Raw genomic sequence first — 14611 nt, 5'->3', positions numbered from 1 at the left:
ATAAATAAACCTAATATTTACAGCTTTGTACTTGAATGTTAATGTAGTTCGAAGCGTTGGTAACTTCTACTAGAAATGTTAGTCTGATGATATACGCATCATCATAACTGTGAGTGTTCAACGGTCCGTTTTTTTAAAACCGTATCTGGTGTGGGTCTTGACAGATACGACTACCAATTTCAAAAAACATACTCCTTCATTAGTGCAAGAAGTGCCTTACCAGAATAACAAAATAAAAATTAATAGTTAAAAAAAAAATGAAATATATGATTCAAATTTTGACAAACAACAATACAAATAAAAAAACCTTTTTAGCCTTTCCTGGGTGTATAATAGTTTTTATATCTTATAAGACATCTCAAACGTTTCGTAAAATCGGATACAGCTTACGCAAGCGCGTTCGCACGGCTGGCGGCTGCAATATGTATTTTTGTAATAATACTTTTGTGTGACGAAATTTGCTGACCAATGTGAAATCAATCGTTGCTACGTCCAGTCATAGTTTAATCTGCAGAGTTTTGAATGTACTCTGAACTTTCAAATAAATTCAACGTTACGATAATTTCGATTAGACACTTATATTTGTAAGCAAATATATAATATATCAGTGGCGTTACAACCTTTTGGGGTCTGGGCCTTAGATTTCTGTATTTGTTTATCAATTTAAATGGCAAGATGGTGTTCAGCCCCCTGTGATACACGCCGTCGGCTTTATGGGGCTATGGCAGGTCCGTTTCTTACGATGTTTTCCTTTACTGTTAGAGCGCGCTATATGGTCCATTACTGCACAGTCAGGGATCAAACCTCAGAGATGAGAATCGCACGCTGAGAACACTAGAAAGATCAGGGATTTAAAACCACATAGGTGACGGCATGTGTCAAGCACAGGTGACTGAAAATATACTTGCCTATTAGATTGACAAATGATCACCTAATAGATACTGAAATCATCTACAATTCATATTGAATAGTTATCACGTCTTTCAATATTTGAAGATCATTGCCATCTGCAGGTTTGTAAGTCAGTTGATAAAAGCTTTCAAGGAAAAATCCTAATATACATATATTTAATTTGTGTGCAAGAAATTTAAAGATATATCAAATCCAGGGAATTTAAACGTGGCATTTCAAACAACCCAGCATGGTATGGGTTTTGCCATACAACACGGAAATAAGCGTAAACGATGCGTCCGCGCAATAAATATTGTCCAATTATAAGGATAAAGGATTTAGTTGCGTAATTTTTCATTTTATGTAATTTATTGATGCGTTTAAATTTATTTATTGATTCAAATGTCCGTCTTACATTACGACTTTACAATTGTTTATCTGTTACATTGATTTAAAGTGTGTTTATTATTTATTGAATTATTACAATTGTTTTTTAAATAGGTAACTTAAAAGTTAAGTACGTAAACGTAATTTCCTGTTATGATACTTGGTGATTGGTGTTTAGACTTAATTTAATAAAAAGGCACAGAATTTAATAATCTACTTACCTATTGGAAATGATAACGGAACTGATGCAAATACTGATACATATACCTCAAAGGTTGTAGCGCTATTTGTATGTATATCTAATATTTTTTTTGCGTCAGCTTCTCTCGTTCTGTCACAAAGTGTGAACGATTCATCAATTCGAATAAACGCAGTTTATGACTCCCTTTTGACCCCAAGGAACTCCACGTAACCTCACCCAAACCGGTCTTATATAGGAACAGCACACTGCATGCATATTGCACTGTTTCGCGAAGCGTCGTCTTTTTATAAGTGCACTGACCTGTTTGTTTGTATTGGCATGAATAATCTATGAACACATTTTTAGGGATGGCAACACTCCCAATAACTTGGAAGACGCGATTTACAATTCCATGATTTTTATTTTATCACGCGATTTTCTAAAGACAGATCGGGGTTCTTTAAGTTTATCAGCCCAGCGTGTAAGACTTCTTTATTTCCTTTTCCATCTTGTCACCATTTTGGTCCATAATTTTGACTATTTATATATATTTTAGAAACGAAACAATTAAATAAAAAAAGTGCGTTACCAAGTACACATGTCAGAAGTTAAACTTTTTTGTAAATTAATAATTACTAAAGCCCCAATAGATGATCATGAACCAGCATATGATCACTGTTTACACACTGTATATGTGCTAATAAAAATCTGCGTTTGCAAAAGACGTTATGCGATAGAATTGCCATCGAAAGTTCTATATGTAACTACTAAACGAATACATCAACCAATAGCGTCCATTTTTTCTCGATGTTACTTTCTCACTCTCTCTCTCTCTCTCTCTCTCAATCAGTCTCAATCGCTCTCTCTCTTTTATTGGATAAAAGCGCTGCACATCACCGTGATGTTTCGGAAAAAAATACCATCATGCGCCTCAAGAAATTTCACTTCAAAAATAAAATTTAGTGTTATAATGCAGCGTATTAAAAAATATTTCAATCAAAACATTTTTATAGGTCAACCCTGAATCATTTACACTCCATTTAAAGATAAATAATTATGGCCACCCGTTCTTTGGGACTCCCGCGGGCTATTTCGCATAATAATTGTCATAATTAATTTATTGCTGGCATATCAGTTATAACTTTTCGTTAAGTGTGTTAGTCGGAGATGTTGTGTGTGGCGGAGAGTTTATTGCTAGTTCTTCTCTTCCGTTCTACGCCCTTGATTTGAGAACTGGCAGTAAATGAAAAATTTTAATCATTTAATGTATATTTCTTATTTTTTTACATTCATAAGTGTACATTATGTTACCTATATGAATAAATGATTTTTGATTTGTTACGATTTAAAAAAATATTGATGAATTTTGGGTAAATGAAAGGAAAATTTTAAAGGATGAATTATAGCGTTAATCACATTTAGCGTGGGGCATGGGACGTTTTGGGACACGATATTGAATGATTAAACTAGACGTGACTGGATTGAAAATACAAAACATAACACTTAAAAATCGTAAACACAACTTAAAATCACAGTTAAAGTCTTAAATATTTTTATAAATGTCAAACCAATATCAATTGTTGCAATAAAATGCGGCCCTTAAATGAACAATTATCTAGAATGGTATATATAATAATTAGTAACCTTTAAAACTTGTTAAGGATGCGACCAGATCCGGTACGATGTTTTGACATCTGACCATTCCTAGGATGTATTAATTTATCGGCAGCATTGAGATGCATCCGTGTGCATCTGTATTATAATAGAGCATCGTATTTAGTTCACTTGTTTACTTATAAAATAAAGTACGTTTATTATGAAACATAAGATAGACAGATATAATTTATTCCACGTCATTAAATTTGAAGTGTAGCCATCCCTACTCATCGGCCAAGGAGACAGTGTAAGCAAGAAAAAGCCGTCGTAAAAAGCTCTCGGTAAAAAATTATATCATCATCATTAAAGGCCTTTTTCAATTTCAAACAACTATTGATTTATTCACATCAAAATCTTATAGATAACAAAAAAACATTTACAAATTATCAAATACATTCAACCTTATTTGTTGCTATGTCATTAATAATAATGTCTGACATTATTATTAATAATGTCTGAGCCTCAGTATCTGTTTCATGATCAGGCAAGTACGTGATCAGCCACACGCCGTCGACTTTCCGGAAAGGCAAATCGCTTTCCTCACGATGTTTTCCTTCACCGCTAAAGCGTATACATACGCACAAGGATTTTCCATTTTCGCACAGCGGACGCTGAAGCCAATATTGCTTACTGATTATCTCTAGATTTTCATTTGTATAGGACGTGTAGGTCCTATAAGTAATGTTTTTTTTTACTCCAGAAGAGGTCCTAGGAAGAGGAGAATTTGGTCAAATCATTTAAAGTCTGATTTTTGTTACAGCGTAACCATGGAGACGTTGCAAGCTGTGTCCGTCCCGTGGCTATCCACTTTAGTTCTTCTCTGCTCTTTCTTTTCAACACACACCCTTGACACCAAGGTAAGTTCTTAAAATTTATCAGTTCTCTTTTTAAATTATTAGTTAATTAAAAATTATTGACTGAACATTTAGTTTTATCTATGATCGAATTTGTTTTGAATTAGAGAAAAAGCAATATATTTGATCGAAGCATATATAAAAGAAACAAGAACAATCACTATGTAAAAAATGAGCCGTACTTAAATTTAAGTTACAGCCCGAAATACTGATTTTGAATGGGCCAATGGGGCCATTATGAACAAGTACAAATTATGCCGAGATTGTAACACGATATTCACGAATTTATTTTAATACACAAAGACATTAAACAAAAATAAAATCATCGTACGTATTTTATCAACAATATTATTGGAAGATAAAATACATTTTATGCAACAAGATGTAGGTATGTCCTAAAATTATTCAACTTAACGTTAACTTTGCTTCCAATATTTAATCATCAATTAATTAATGCTATTAGTTTATTACATAATTATTCAGAAATCAAGTATTATCAAATCGTGTTTCAATCCACGCGTAAAAAGCTTTATATATATAAATAAATGTATTAGTTATTATACATATATTAGTTATGGCATGGCATCTGTACAACTGATGCCATATTGACCATTCATTAACACATCCTTTCGCATTTAAATTTTAACGAAATTTTAACAGAATTTTCAAGATTTCGGATATTTAATTCATATTCGATAACAATATGCCATGATCATAAAGCTGTGTGTGCATGTAGTAAGTATATGCGTGACTTTAAATACATATTTTTTTAGGATGCATTTGCTTTAAATAAACATATCCCCACGTAAAAATCCGACAAATAATAATAATGAAGGCGGTCCCGAAACTTGCTAAGTCAGCCAATCCTCTATGCCGTGTGTAAAAATATAGGTAGTATATCTTTAATCTTAACCTTCGATTATAAATAAACAACCAAATTGTTGTCACACACAAAAAAGACATTGTATTAAAATTAACATAATTGTTAATTAAGATTTAAACTTTTTTGTATGAATGACGTTATTTTTGACATATTAAAATTACATTTTAATACAATAGTAAATTCCTGTTCCTAAAAACGTTTAAATAATATTATGTTTCGCCTTCCGCACATGTCGACTGTAGTTAAAAGCTTAACCGTATTCTTGTACTCGACTGTGAGGAAATCGCAGATTAGCGCTGTGCCTTCTTAATTTATAATTATATATTCATAACATATTTGATGGTCCTAATTTTAAGATGTGTACTGTTTGAGAAAATAAATATAATTGCACTATTACACGTTCAAGTGCTTATCAATAAAGCAAGTATAACAAATTTTACATCACTGAAATGTTTTTTGAAGTGAAAACTTCTTTAGCGGCGTTGTACACTTTTTTTTTTCTTTTTAAACTCGCGTCAATAATTTAATATAAATTTCGATGCTGGTATACGAGAGCACAATAATTAAATAATTTATTCTAACACATAAATATATAAGCATTTCGTGCTAAATTATTCCCTAACCATTCCAAAATATCAAAAATGCACAACGTTTATATTCAAGTTTTCACTTCTGCCGACACTCCCGGAGTGTAACGTTTTTTTTAGTTGGAAAACGGGCAAGAAAGTCACTTGATGTTAAGTGATACTCACTAACACTCACCTAGTGCACTCACATTGCCCAAATGCGTTGCCTAAAAGTTTATCATCTATTATCGCAAAGTTGTGATGATGTTTTGTAACCGCTCAATGAACTTTTAAATCAAAAACATCAAATCTTCCTCTTAGGATAGATGTAGCATAGGTAAAATATGAGCATGAATTACTAGTTAGCAATAAAATTGTAGGAACACAGGTGTGCAAAGTCATATATATGTAAATTAGACGCAATAAATCCTTCGGTGGACATGAACGAAAATTCGACAGAAATTATTTATTAATTTGCCCAGACTTCATTCTTCCACTGTTAAACGTTTTAATCAATAAATACCCTCTCTTCAGTTAGAAGCTCAGGTCTGAGCGTTGTGGTCAGCAAGGAAACATCTGGACTATCTGTTTCTATCGGTTTCGGTTCAGGGCCTCTCTTATAGTGTACAATTTTGAGGACGATGATTCTTTCACTTGATCGATGCATCTGATTGATGGTGCCCTGTTACCAACTACGATCAGATTCCCCAAGTTCTCATCACCTCTGCGCATTGTATGGCTAACACCCAGTTATTCATACGGAATAAATCGGCCTAATTATACCATCACTTTTCATCAGATGACTACTCTAGTGCAAACAGGTAAGCAAGAAATACAGTACAATCAAAATAAATAATTAAATAACATGGAGAGCAACTGGCGGCATTATCGCTTTAAAGTGATCTCTTGCAGGCAATCGCTATTCAAATTGATAAAGATTGTCTCTGACGAAACGTACAGAGAGGGTCTAAACTTGACTGGATGGCAAGCAAAGCGTCTTATGATAAAACAATCATATCATAAATCTGCGTTTTGTAAGGCCACTGCCTACTGAATTATTTTCAAACTCAATGTGTTTCAAGACAAGAGCGTACCAATTATTAAAAGGCCGGTAACGCACAACGGTATCGCGTGCCTTCTGGCAATGTGAGTATCCATGGGCGGCGGTATTTCTTAACATCAAAGTCATCATATGATATGTATCAGGAGGTCTGTTTGCCTCCTGATACATATATAAAAAATATCTCCAACTTATTCGGGGTAAAAGGTTATAGAACTAGTAACATTTTTATGTTATTTAATCAGCTAATATACTATTGATATACAAATTCTAATAAAAAATTGAGTGAGTCATAAGATTAATTATTCCTATCAAATCTTTTGATAAAAACGCTTTAAAAAAACGCGTGTTTTTCCTAAACTGTTTCATAGTGCTTCGGTCAAGAGATATATCACACTAATGAACCATATATTTTACGGTACATTGACCTCTGTACCGTTACTTATCAATTTGGACACATCTTGTGAGTATTATTAATTAGTCAAATATAATATGTATTTATTGCTTTTGTCTTGGGTTAGAGTAATAGATATTTTTATTATGGTTAGTTAATAAAACTAATTTTAATTCCCGTGTATTTGGCGTTATGGATTATAGACTTTTTTGTGAAATTATATCATATGTAAATTAAAAGTAAATTATACTATATTTTCGTATTCTTTCGTACTTAGGCCTTAATTTTATTTTATGATGAATTTGGAAGGAGGATTTTTGGAGGATTTTGGGAAGTTATTTGAATTTTTAGCGTTGAGAAACACCCTCAAATAAGGTGTACCATGAATATACCACCATATATTAAATACCACCTAAAAAGGTTTGGTACATTTTTTTTGTTTTTTTTTTTTATAAACTAACACATCATGGGACATTACGATCTAGCTTATTTAAGGCTAATAAGTCATTTGAGATACTCACTCACACTCTACTAGTGCACTCCAAATCCTGTATGAAACGGACTTTATTTTGTGTCTAAGAAATGGTTTTTCCATTCAACAAGAACAGTAGTGTGATCTCATTGTTGACAGGAAATTTTTACATTCTCGGAAACAGTCTCAACAAATTAGATAATTTGCATAAGTTTTATGAGGTACAAAATGACTAACTAAAACAACCTAAACTTCTTAATTGCTTAATAATATTACTTTACATCATACACACACACACACACAGTTGTATTCCATGTAACTGATTCTTCCATATAATTGCCTTTTCTTTTTGTAAGAAGAGGCTTACGGGTTGTAGACTCGTCTGATGTTAAGTGATACCGCCATGGACAGTCACATTGCCAGAATGGTCGCAAATGAGTTGCCGGCCTTTTATGAGTTTGTACACTCTTTAATTAAAGGACTTCAATTGGTTCGGAAATACTTCAGATATACTATATATATATACTAGATACACATAATCGCGGTGCGTAGTAAAACTGACTGCTTTTGTATTTATGCATCCAAAAAGTAATACAGCCAATACACTCAAATACCCAATACGAACTATTTTTTTATGTCAGACGATTCATCTCTTTTATTTCTGTCACATGGTCACTCTCTCCTAAAAATGGCCTAAGCCAGCCAGTTTATTAAATGTTGTTACCAATGCTACTTTCGTGATTCTCAGTTGCTATATAAAATTATAAACAGATACCACACCTCAACGGAAATTAGCAAAAGATAACCTACGTGGGTAATTGAATCAAAGATTGCAAGTACTAGTGTTGTAACCCTGACCCGTCCGGTTTCCTCGTCTTGAGCCGCGCCCTTGACGCCGAGAAAGGTGATTTTAACTGTGAATAAATCTTTTACTGTCTTATTTTAATTCAATTATTTTTCAACGATTCCTGTATTTATCATGCATTCTTGTCTCATACAAGCTGAAATCAATTTATATTAACAAATACAGTATCACTTACATATTATAAAACAAAGTCGCTTTCTCTGTCCCTATGTCCCTTTGTATGCTTAAATTTAGTTTAGTTTATATGAATAAAATAAAATAAATAAAATAAAATACGTTTATTTTGGAACATAAGATCTTCTAGGTATCACTTATTCCACGTCAATCAATTCAAACTTGTAGGCATCCCTACTCATCGGCAAATACAGAGGGTGTAGGCCGAGAGAAAAAGCCGGCGTAAAAAACTCTCGGTACTCTTTTTTCTTATGTATAATAACATCCATTAAATAGTGGAGAAGTACTGTTATTTTTGAGGTTTCTTATGTGATGTCGTAAATAATTACATTTTTTCCATTGCAAACGCAGGTTGAACCCTACGAGTTTTATATATACAAAATAATGCACTAAGTATTGTACACAAGATCTACAGAAAAGTCCGTGATGGTATATGTCTCTTATGGATAACCCACATTTTTATATACAACGTTCACAGATTTTCTGTAGTGTATTTAGTATCAGCATTGCACCCGTGCGAAGCCGGGGCAGGTCGCAAGTTTACAATATTCTTAACCAACCTCTTATACTGGCATTTCCTCGTAGTGTTAAGGTACTCTGCTCTGGGGTCACCGGTACTAACCAGGTTTCAACTGAAATAGTTAATTAGGGCCGGTGTATGGATATTATTATATTCTTGTTTCGTAAAAATTTATTAAATATAAACTTATTAACGGTATTTTTTTTATTAAAAAACGACTCGTAATTAGTTAATATTGAAACCTATGTTGGGTAATAATCCTCCAGTTATGTTATCGCTCGGAATATATATAAACATCATATTTCACAAAAAGAAAATTACACGTATTCTGATCTTCGGATGTGTCCTAGGACTAAAGTCACCTTTATTTATCAATTTTGGCATTTATTTTTGAAACGGAATTATATTACAAAGTATTTATTTTTTAATAATGCAATATATTATTTATATAATACTTTATTACCTTATTCAAAAACAAACACAAAAAGCAGGTTACAAAAGTTATAAGGCAACGGGCGGCCTTATCGCTTACAAGCGATTTCTTCCAGGCAACCCAAATAATCACCTACAGTGTACTAGAGCAGGTAAAAGCGCTATTTAGATTTTCGTATTTTCCTACTAAAGGTTCGCGTGAATTTTCCCCTTCTATGCAAAATCTTTCCACACTGCGTGCTATACGTAAATGACTGTTTTCTTTAATCGTTCAAAAGGAGATATTATATAGTGACTTATTTCAGTAGAAATTATATCTGCTAGGTTAATAGTATTCATGTTTTTGAATAATTAATTCCGCTGATTGCAACACTTTGCGCACGACTTGTCCTAAAAATGTCCGAGATATTTCTATTCCTTTTTTAAAATTCTATTTCGAAGTAGTTTTATAATCTGTGGACATGTCATATGACACAACCCCTCTACTACTGTTACCGCGTTACGCAAAACCAATTTGACCGCAAAACCTTCAATTCTGATCTTGGACTGAATTAGGCACGTCCACGAACTAAGTAACAATAGCTGTCTCTCTTATTCCTATAGATATAAAGACGCGAATGAAAGAGCAAGGCGGTGCGGTTTTTAATTGCACTTTCATGGTTTGCGTGTGAGTTTCATTCTGATTTTGTATTGGTGTCGTATGTTATGGCCGTTTGAGGCGTGATTTTCATGTCAAATTTGTGGAAATCCTAGGCTTGAACTAAAAATTTACGCAATACATTGAGAGAGAGTGTTTGCAAAACTTTTTTTATATTCCGTTTCATAAATCTATTTAAAATTGTTATGTCGTAGATTTTTAATAATATTTTTAGGCGTTGTATTGCGGATTTATTTTGATTGAAGCTTATTATAATAATAATTCAGCCTGTATATATCTTATAGACACACATTTAACCGAAATAGATATAAATAAAAAGTTTACTACTCTTAGATACTGTTCCTTTTTGGTCTGTTCCATGGTCTGCCCTACTTTCTTCTTCCTTCTGGAACAGTCCATGCGGTTAATGTTTGAGACCATCTGCTGATTATTATAAAATTGCACAGCAGATATCCATATCGAAACTGATTGATAACTTGATTTTATAAACAAACTTGTATCGAAAAATCAGGTGATTTAGACGACAAGCGTTAATTTGAACAAATTGAACCATAGATTAACGCACCAGTTTATTTAATTCAATTATTTCGGTTTCCAAAAGTTGGGAAACGAAAAAGGTTGATAAACTTTAAACGCCTAAATCTATCTCTGGTGAGTTAAATTCTTGGAATTTCATACATTTTAGTTTTTCTTTTCGGAAGGAACATTTGGGTCGCAGAGTCAGAGGTGTGAATGACGTACTAGCTTCCACTGTTAAGTTCCTTTTGCCTTTTGCCCTTTTTAGTAGCTACATATCAACATATATACACCTATGCTACCTCATAATTCGCTTTTTCGGAATAAAACCTAAGTTTTTAATTGTACTATATTTTTCTCTCCATAAAAGACTTCCTCAGAGTTTAAAGTAAAAATAAAATCCTCGAGTTGGTTCAGCCATCTTCGATTGTGTTTAGCAACATATTTAGTAATTCATTTTTATTTATAGAATACAATTAAATCGAGCTGAATGATTCAATAATATTCAACTATCTTTATTTCCAATAGAATGACGACTTTATATTAAAGAAAAACAGTTTAATTTATTATCACAGTTGTACAATAATGTATTAAATTTAAAATTATAAACAAGTACCGCTTTACATACTTTACAGCCAGCATATACTGACAGAGTAATGAAAAAGCAAAAAAAAAATGTCTCTGTTAGTCTCGACTATATATTTGCGTGCCTATTTGCCGACTGCTGAATAGGACAAATCTTTGTTTTTTTTATCAATTAAGTATTAATTACTTGAAGATGTGCAACATAGTGTAATGGTTGCAGCTCCTTCCTCAGTGTAAAAAACGAAATCAGTCTTATTAAATTGTTCTAACCGGTCATACGTCTCTTTCTGACACTATGTTTTTACCCTTTTCTGATAAGGGATAGATGCTATATCCAGTTTATATGAGATATAAAATGTCACATTTGACAGTAGTGCTATCTACGTGTAATACAATAACGATTCGTATTTCCACCCACACGTTCGCCGTAAAACAACAGACGGAGTTACATACCTTTAGACCACCTTGAAAGTGACCTAGTATTGATAATAGCTTATCACGCACCCGGAACAGGATATCATAAGGTAACAAAAGATATATTGATAACGTAATTATGCATTAATTATCTCTCCGGGACCGAAAACTGCATTTAATAATATAGTACCCAGGTACTTATAGGTACTTATAGGTAGGTAAAAAATCTCATGGCCATGGCCAGGCCATCTGGATGGCGGGTACTTTTTTATAAATTGTGTTTTTTGGGAATTATATTTAAGTACGAATTATATATAAATAAAATGATGAAATATTAATAATATTTTTCGATGTCACCCACAGAATAAAATGATATTTTCTAGAAATGATTCCTAGCTGGATCGATTTATCGCCCCCAATTAAATTTCATGAAAATCGTTGGAGCCGATTCCGAGATTCCAATTATATAATATATATACAAGAATTGCTCTTTTAAAGATAGATAAGATAGTAATAATAAAACTGTATGTCATACCAAAACCCAGTTGGTCAAACTTTTGACCTGGTCTAATGAAATCCATACAGACTCTTAAAATAATGTTTTTATATCTTTTGCTTGCTTTATTAACATTTATTCAGGAATTTGCTTCCCAACTTAAAGGGTAAGTTAGTAACATACCTGGTTATTAAATATAATAAAAATTAAAATTCCAGAATAGAGCAGTGGTGGCTTACATGTACTCTGAAGTCTGGGGACATGCGTTCGACTGACAGCTGTTTCTTTATATGTGCCTTTTACACTGGCACCTAGATTTAATAATACTACTTACATGTACCAGTACTGATCGTCTCTTGTGATTTAGCTCCACTGGATACCAGTTAGTTTTTTTTAATCGCTAAGTTATCCCAAGTTAAATGTGTAAGTAAGCTCGTTTTAAACGGATATTATATAAATAAATCATATTTCTCAAACCAATACCATTATTTATTGCTCATAAAAGTAGTATTAAACTACTATTAAATTATTTAAAAAAGGTAGAAAATGGCGTTCATTGTTCCTTTAAAAGGGCAAGGTTAAGAAACTTCATATTTGTTGACAATATTAATAATAAGCCGATCGTCACGACTCGCTTTTTGCAGGTCTTTAGCCGCTTATAGAGTCAAATCCCCTTACTCGTATAAATCAGTTTTATTATACAGTATAAAGCATTTATGACATGATTTACACATTATAAATAGCAAAAATACTGCTGATTCTTTATTAATTTATACCATTTCTAGTTATTCAATTTGACTTAAGGTCCTACATATTAGTACACATTCCTAAAAGGCCGGCTACGCGATTGCGAGCCAAGCCTTTTTTTTTTCCTCTGTATACAAAACTGTTATATCAACGGAATATGTTTCAAATATGGCCGAAACATGCATTATTGATTAGGCAAGTATCTACTTACGAAAAAAAAATTTTTCTTCTTCAAAATCTTTATTCACTATATAAAACGACGTTATTAAAAGAATATCTATTTATTTATAAAGTATATATTTAAATAAACATTAAATTAATATCTTCTTAATAATTAAATGCGGTATTTTATATAAACGAAAGTGTCTATGGTCCTTCACCTTATGGAAATATAAAATATAATTGCACGTAATTGTAGTATGTAATTATATTTTCACCGTCAACTGAGGACGTCCTGTATGAGCTTGTTCAAGCTAACCTAACAACTTTCCTTGTACAAACATAGCATTCATTTGAATTCTAAATTTAAAAATGACAGTTGAATGAATTATTTAATTTCGTTCATTCGATAGTATTGACTGAACCAGTTGTCAAATGTAAAAGAATTCGAAATAAACTTATTTTTTTGTTAATTCGACTTTCTTCAATCAGCTCATATTTCAGCGTCATGGTCAACCAGAAAACAGTCCATTTCCACCGGTTTCTGTCCAGCGCTTCTCTGGTGACACTGTATTAAATATAGTTAGATGTAGATAGTTATGAGGACGATGAGTTTTTCAGGTTATCGGTCCATCTGGTTGGTGAACGACTACATGATCTTTTGTTCTGTGTCACCAACCTTGATAAGCGCCTCCAAATTGTCTTTGCGTCTGCGCATGTATATAGCCGAAATTAAATACAATTCGCTGACGGCATATAGTAGACAGGGGAGTCCGTATTGGGGGTCTAGAACGAGGTATTGGTGATTAATTTGACACAGGAATAATTTTCTTTATTTCTTACGTATTAAACAGTTGTTTAAAATATGAAATTAACTATCCATTTAATGGCGTAGTAAAGGTAAAAGGTTGCGATAATTATAATTTATAAAATTTAAATGAGGTGGTTGGGAAGCGGGCATCTTAAATGTTTAAGCCAGACTGCAGGACATCATTTAATGTAATAAAATCACGGTTATCAACGGCCCGAATGAGAGAGGCTCGTACTATAAGGCAGAAACATTTTACAATCTTTCTTGTATTACAGTAACAAGAAACAGATACGCGATAGATAAAAAGCAGAACTAAACTACAGATACATACCATATCCATGTACAAATCTGACGCAATGGTCTCGGAAGCGGGAAGACAGTTATGTCACAAATGTTGCGTGACTGACAGCTGTCTTCACAGTCCATTTATCCCGCCTAATCGAACAATAGCATATTAATCTTCGTTTTATTATACGATTTACCTTGTGCTAGACTTTAGAGTATAGACTAAATTTATAAAGGAGGTCAAATTGTTCAAAAAGTATGACTGTTCTTGGTTCATACGCGAGTACTTAAAAATTTAATTTAATTAAGAGATTGTCTCTAGGTGAACACGATTTCCGAAAGATGATGAAACGCCGAGTGAAATGTAATGAATTCAGATTTATATCCGTTATTAAAATTAATTGAGATTTTAAACAAACATTTAAACTATATTTTAATAGGATTCGTTCAGTAAAAACCAGAGTATATTGTTTAAATATATCAATTGTACAGAACATATATTATTATGCGTTGTCAGAAACGTGTTTGAAATTGACAAAACTATCCGTTTGTGCCATGATCTATGTATTTTAATCATAGAGTAAATAAAATTTGGTTAGAACAGA

The 14611-nt window shown here is 32.6% G+C and overlaps 1 protein-coding gene across 6 annotated transcripts in view; it reads left to right on the top strand.

The window, feature by feature from the left end:
• The window catches only part of LOC110995954 (A disintegrin and metalloproteinase with thrombospondin motifs 16), a 98278-nt gene that overhangs the window by 33757 nt on the left and 49910 nt on the right, over positions 1-14611 (top strand). For all 6 annotated transcript variants that reach the window (XM_022263408.2, XM_022263407.2, XM_022263404.2 and 3 more), the window contains one exon: positions 3876-3972. In XM_022263408.2, coding sequence (XP_022119100.1) covers positions 3883-3972 — 90 coding nt within the window. In that variant the 5' untranslated portion in view covers positions 3876-3882. The remainder of the gene's footprint in view (positions 1-3875; positions 3973-14611) is intronic.

The sequence above is a fragment of the Pieris rapae genome, chromosome 20 (assembly GCF_905147795.1).
Source record: "Pieris rapae chromosome 20, ilPieRapa1.1, whole genome shotgun sequence".
Taxonomy (NCBI): domain Eukaryota; kingdom Metazoa; phylum Arthropoda; class Insecta; order Lepidoptera; family Pieridae; genus Pieris; species Pieris rapae.
This window is presented reverse-complemented; position numbering and strand designations above follow the sequence as displayed.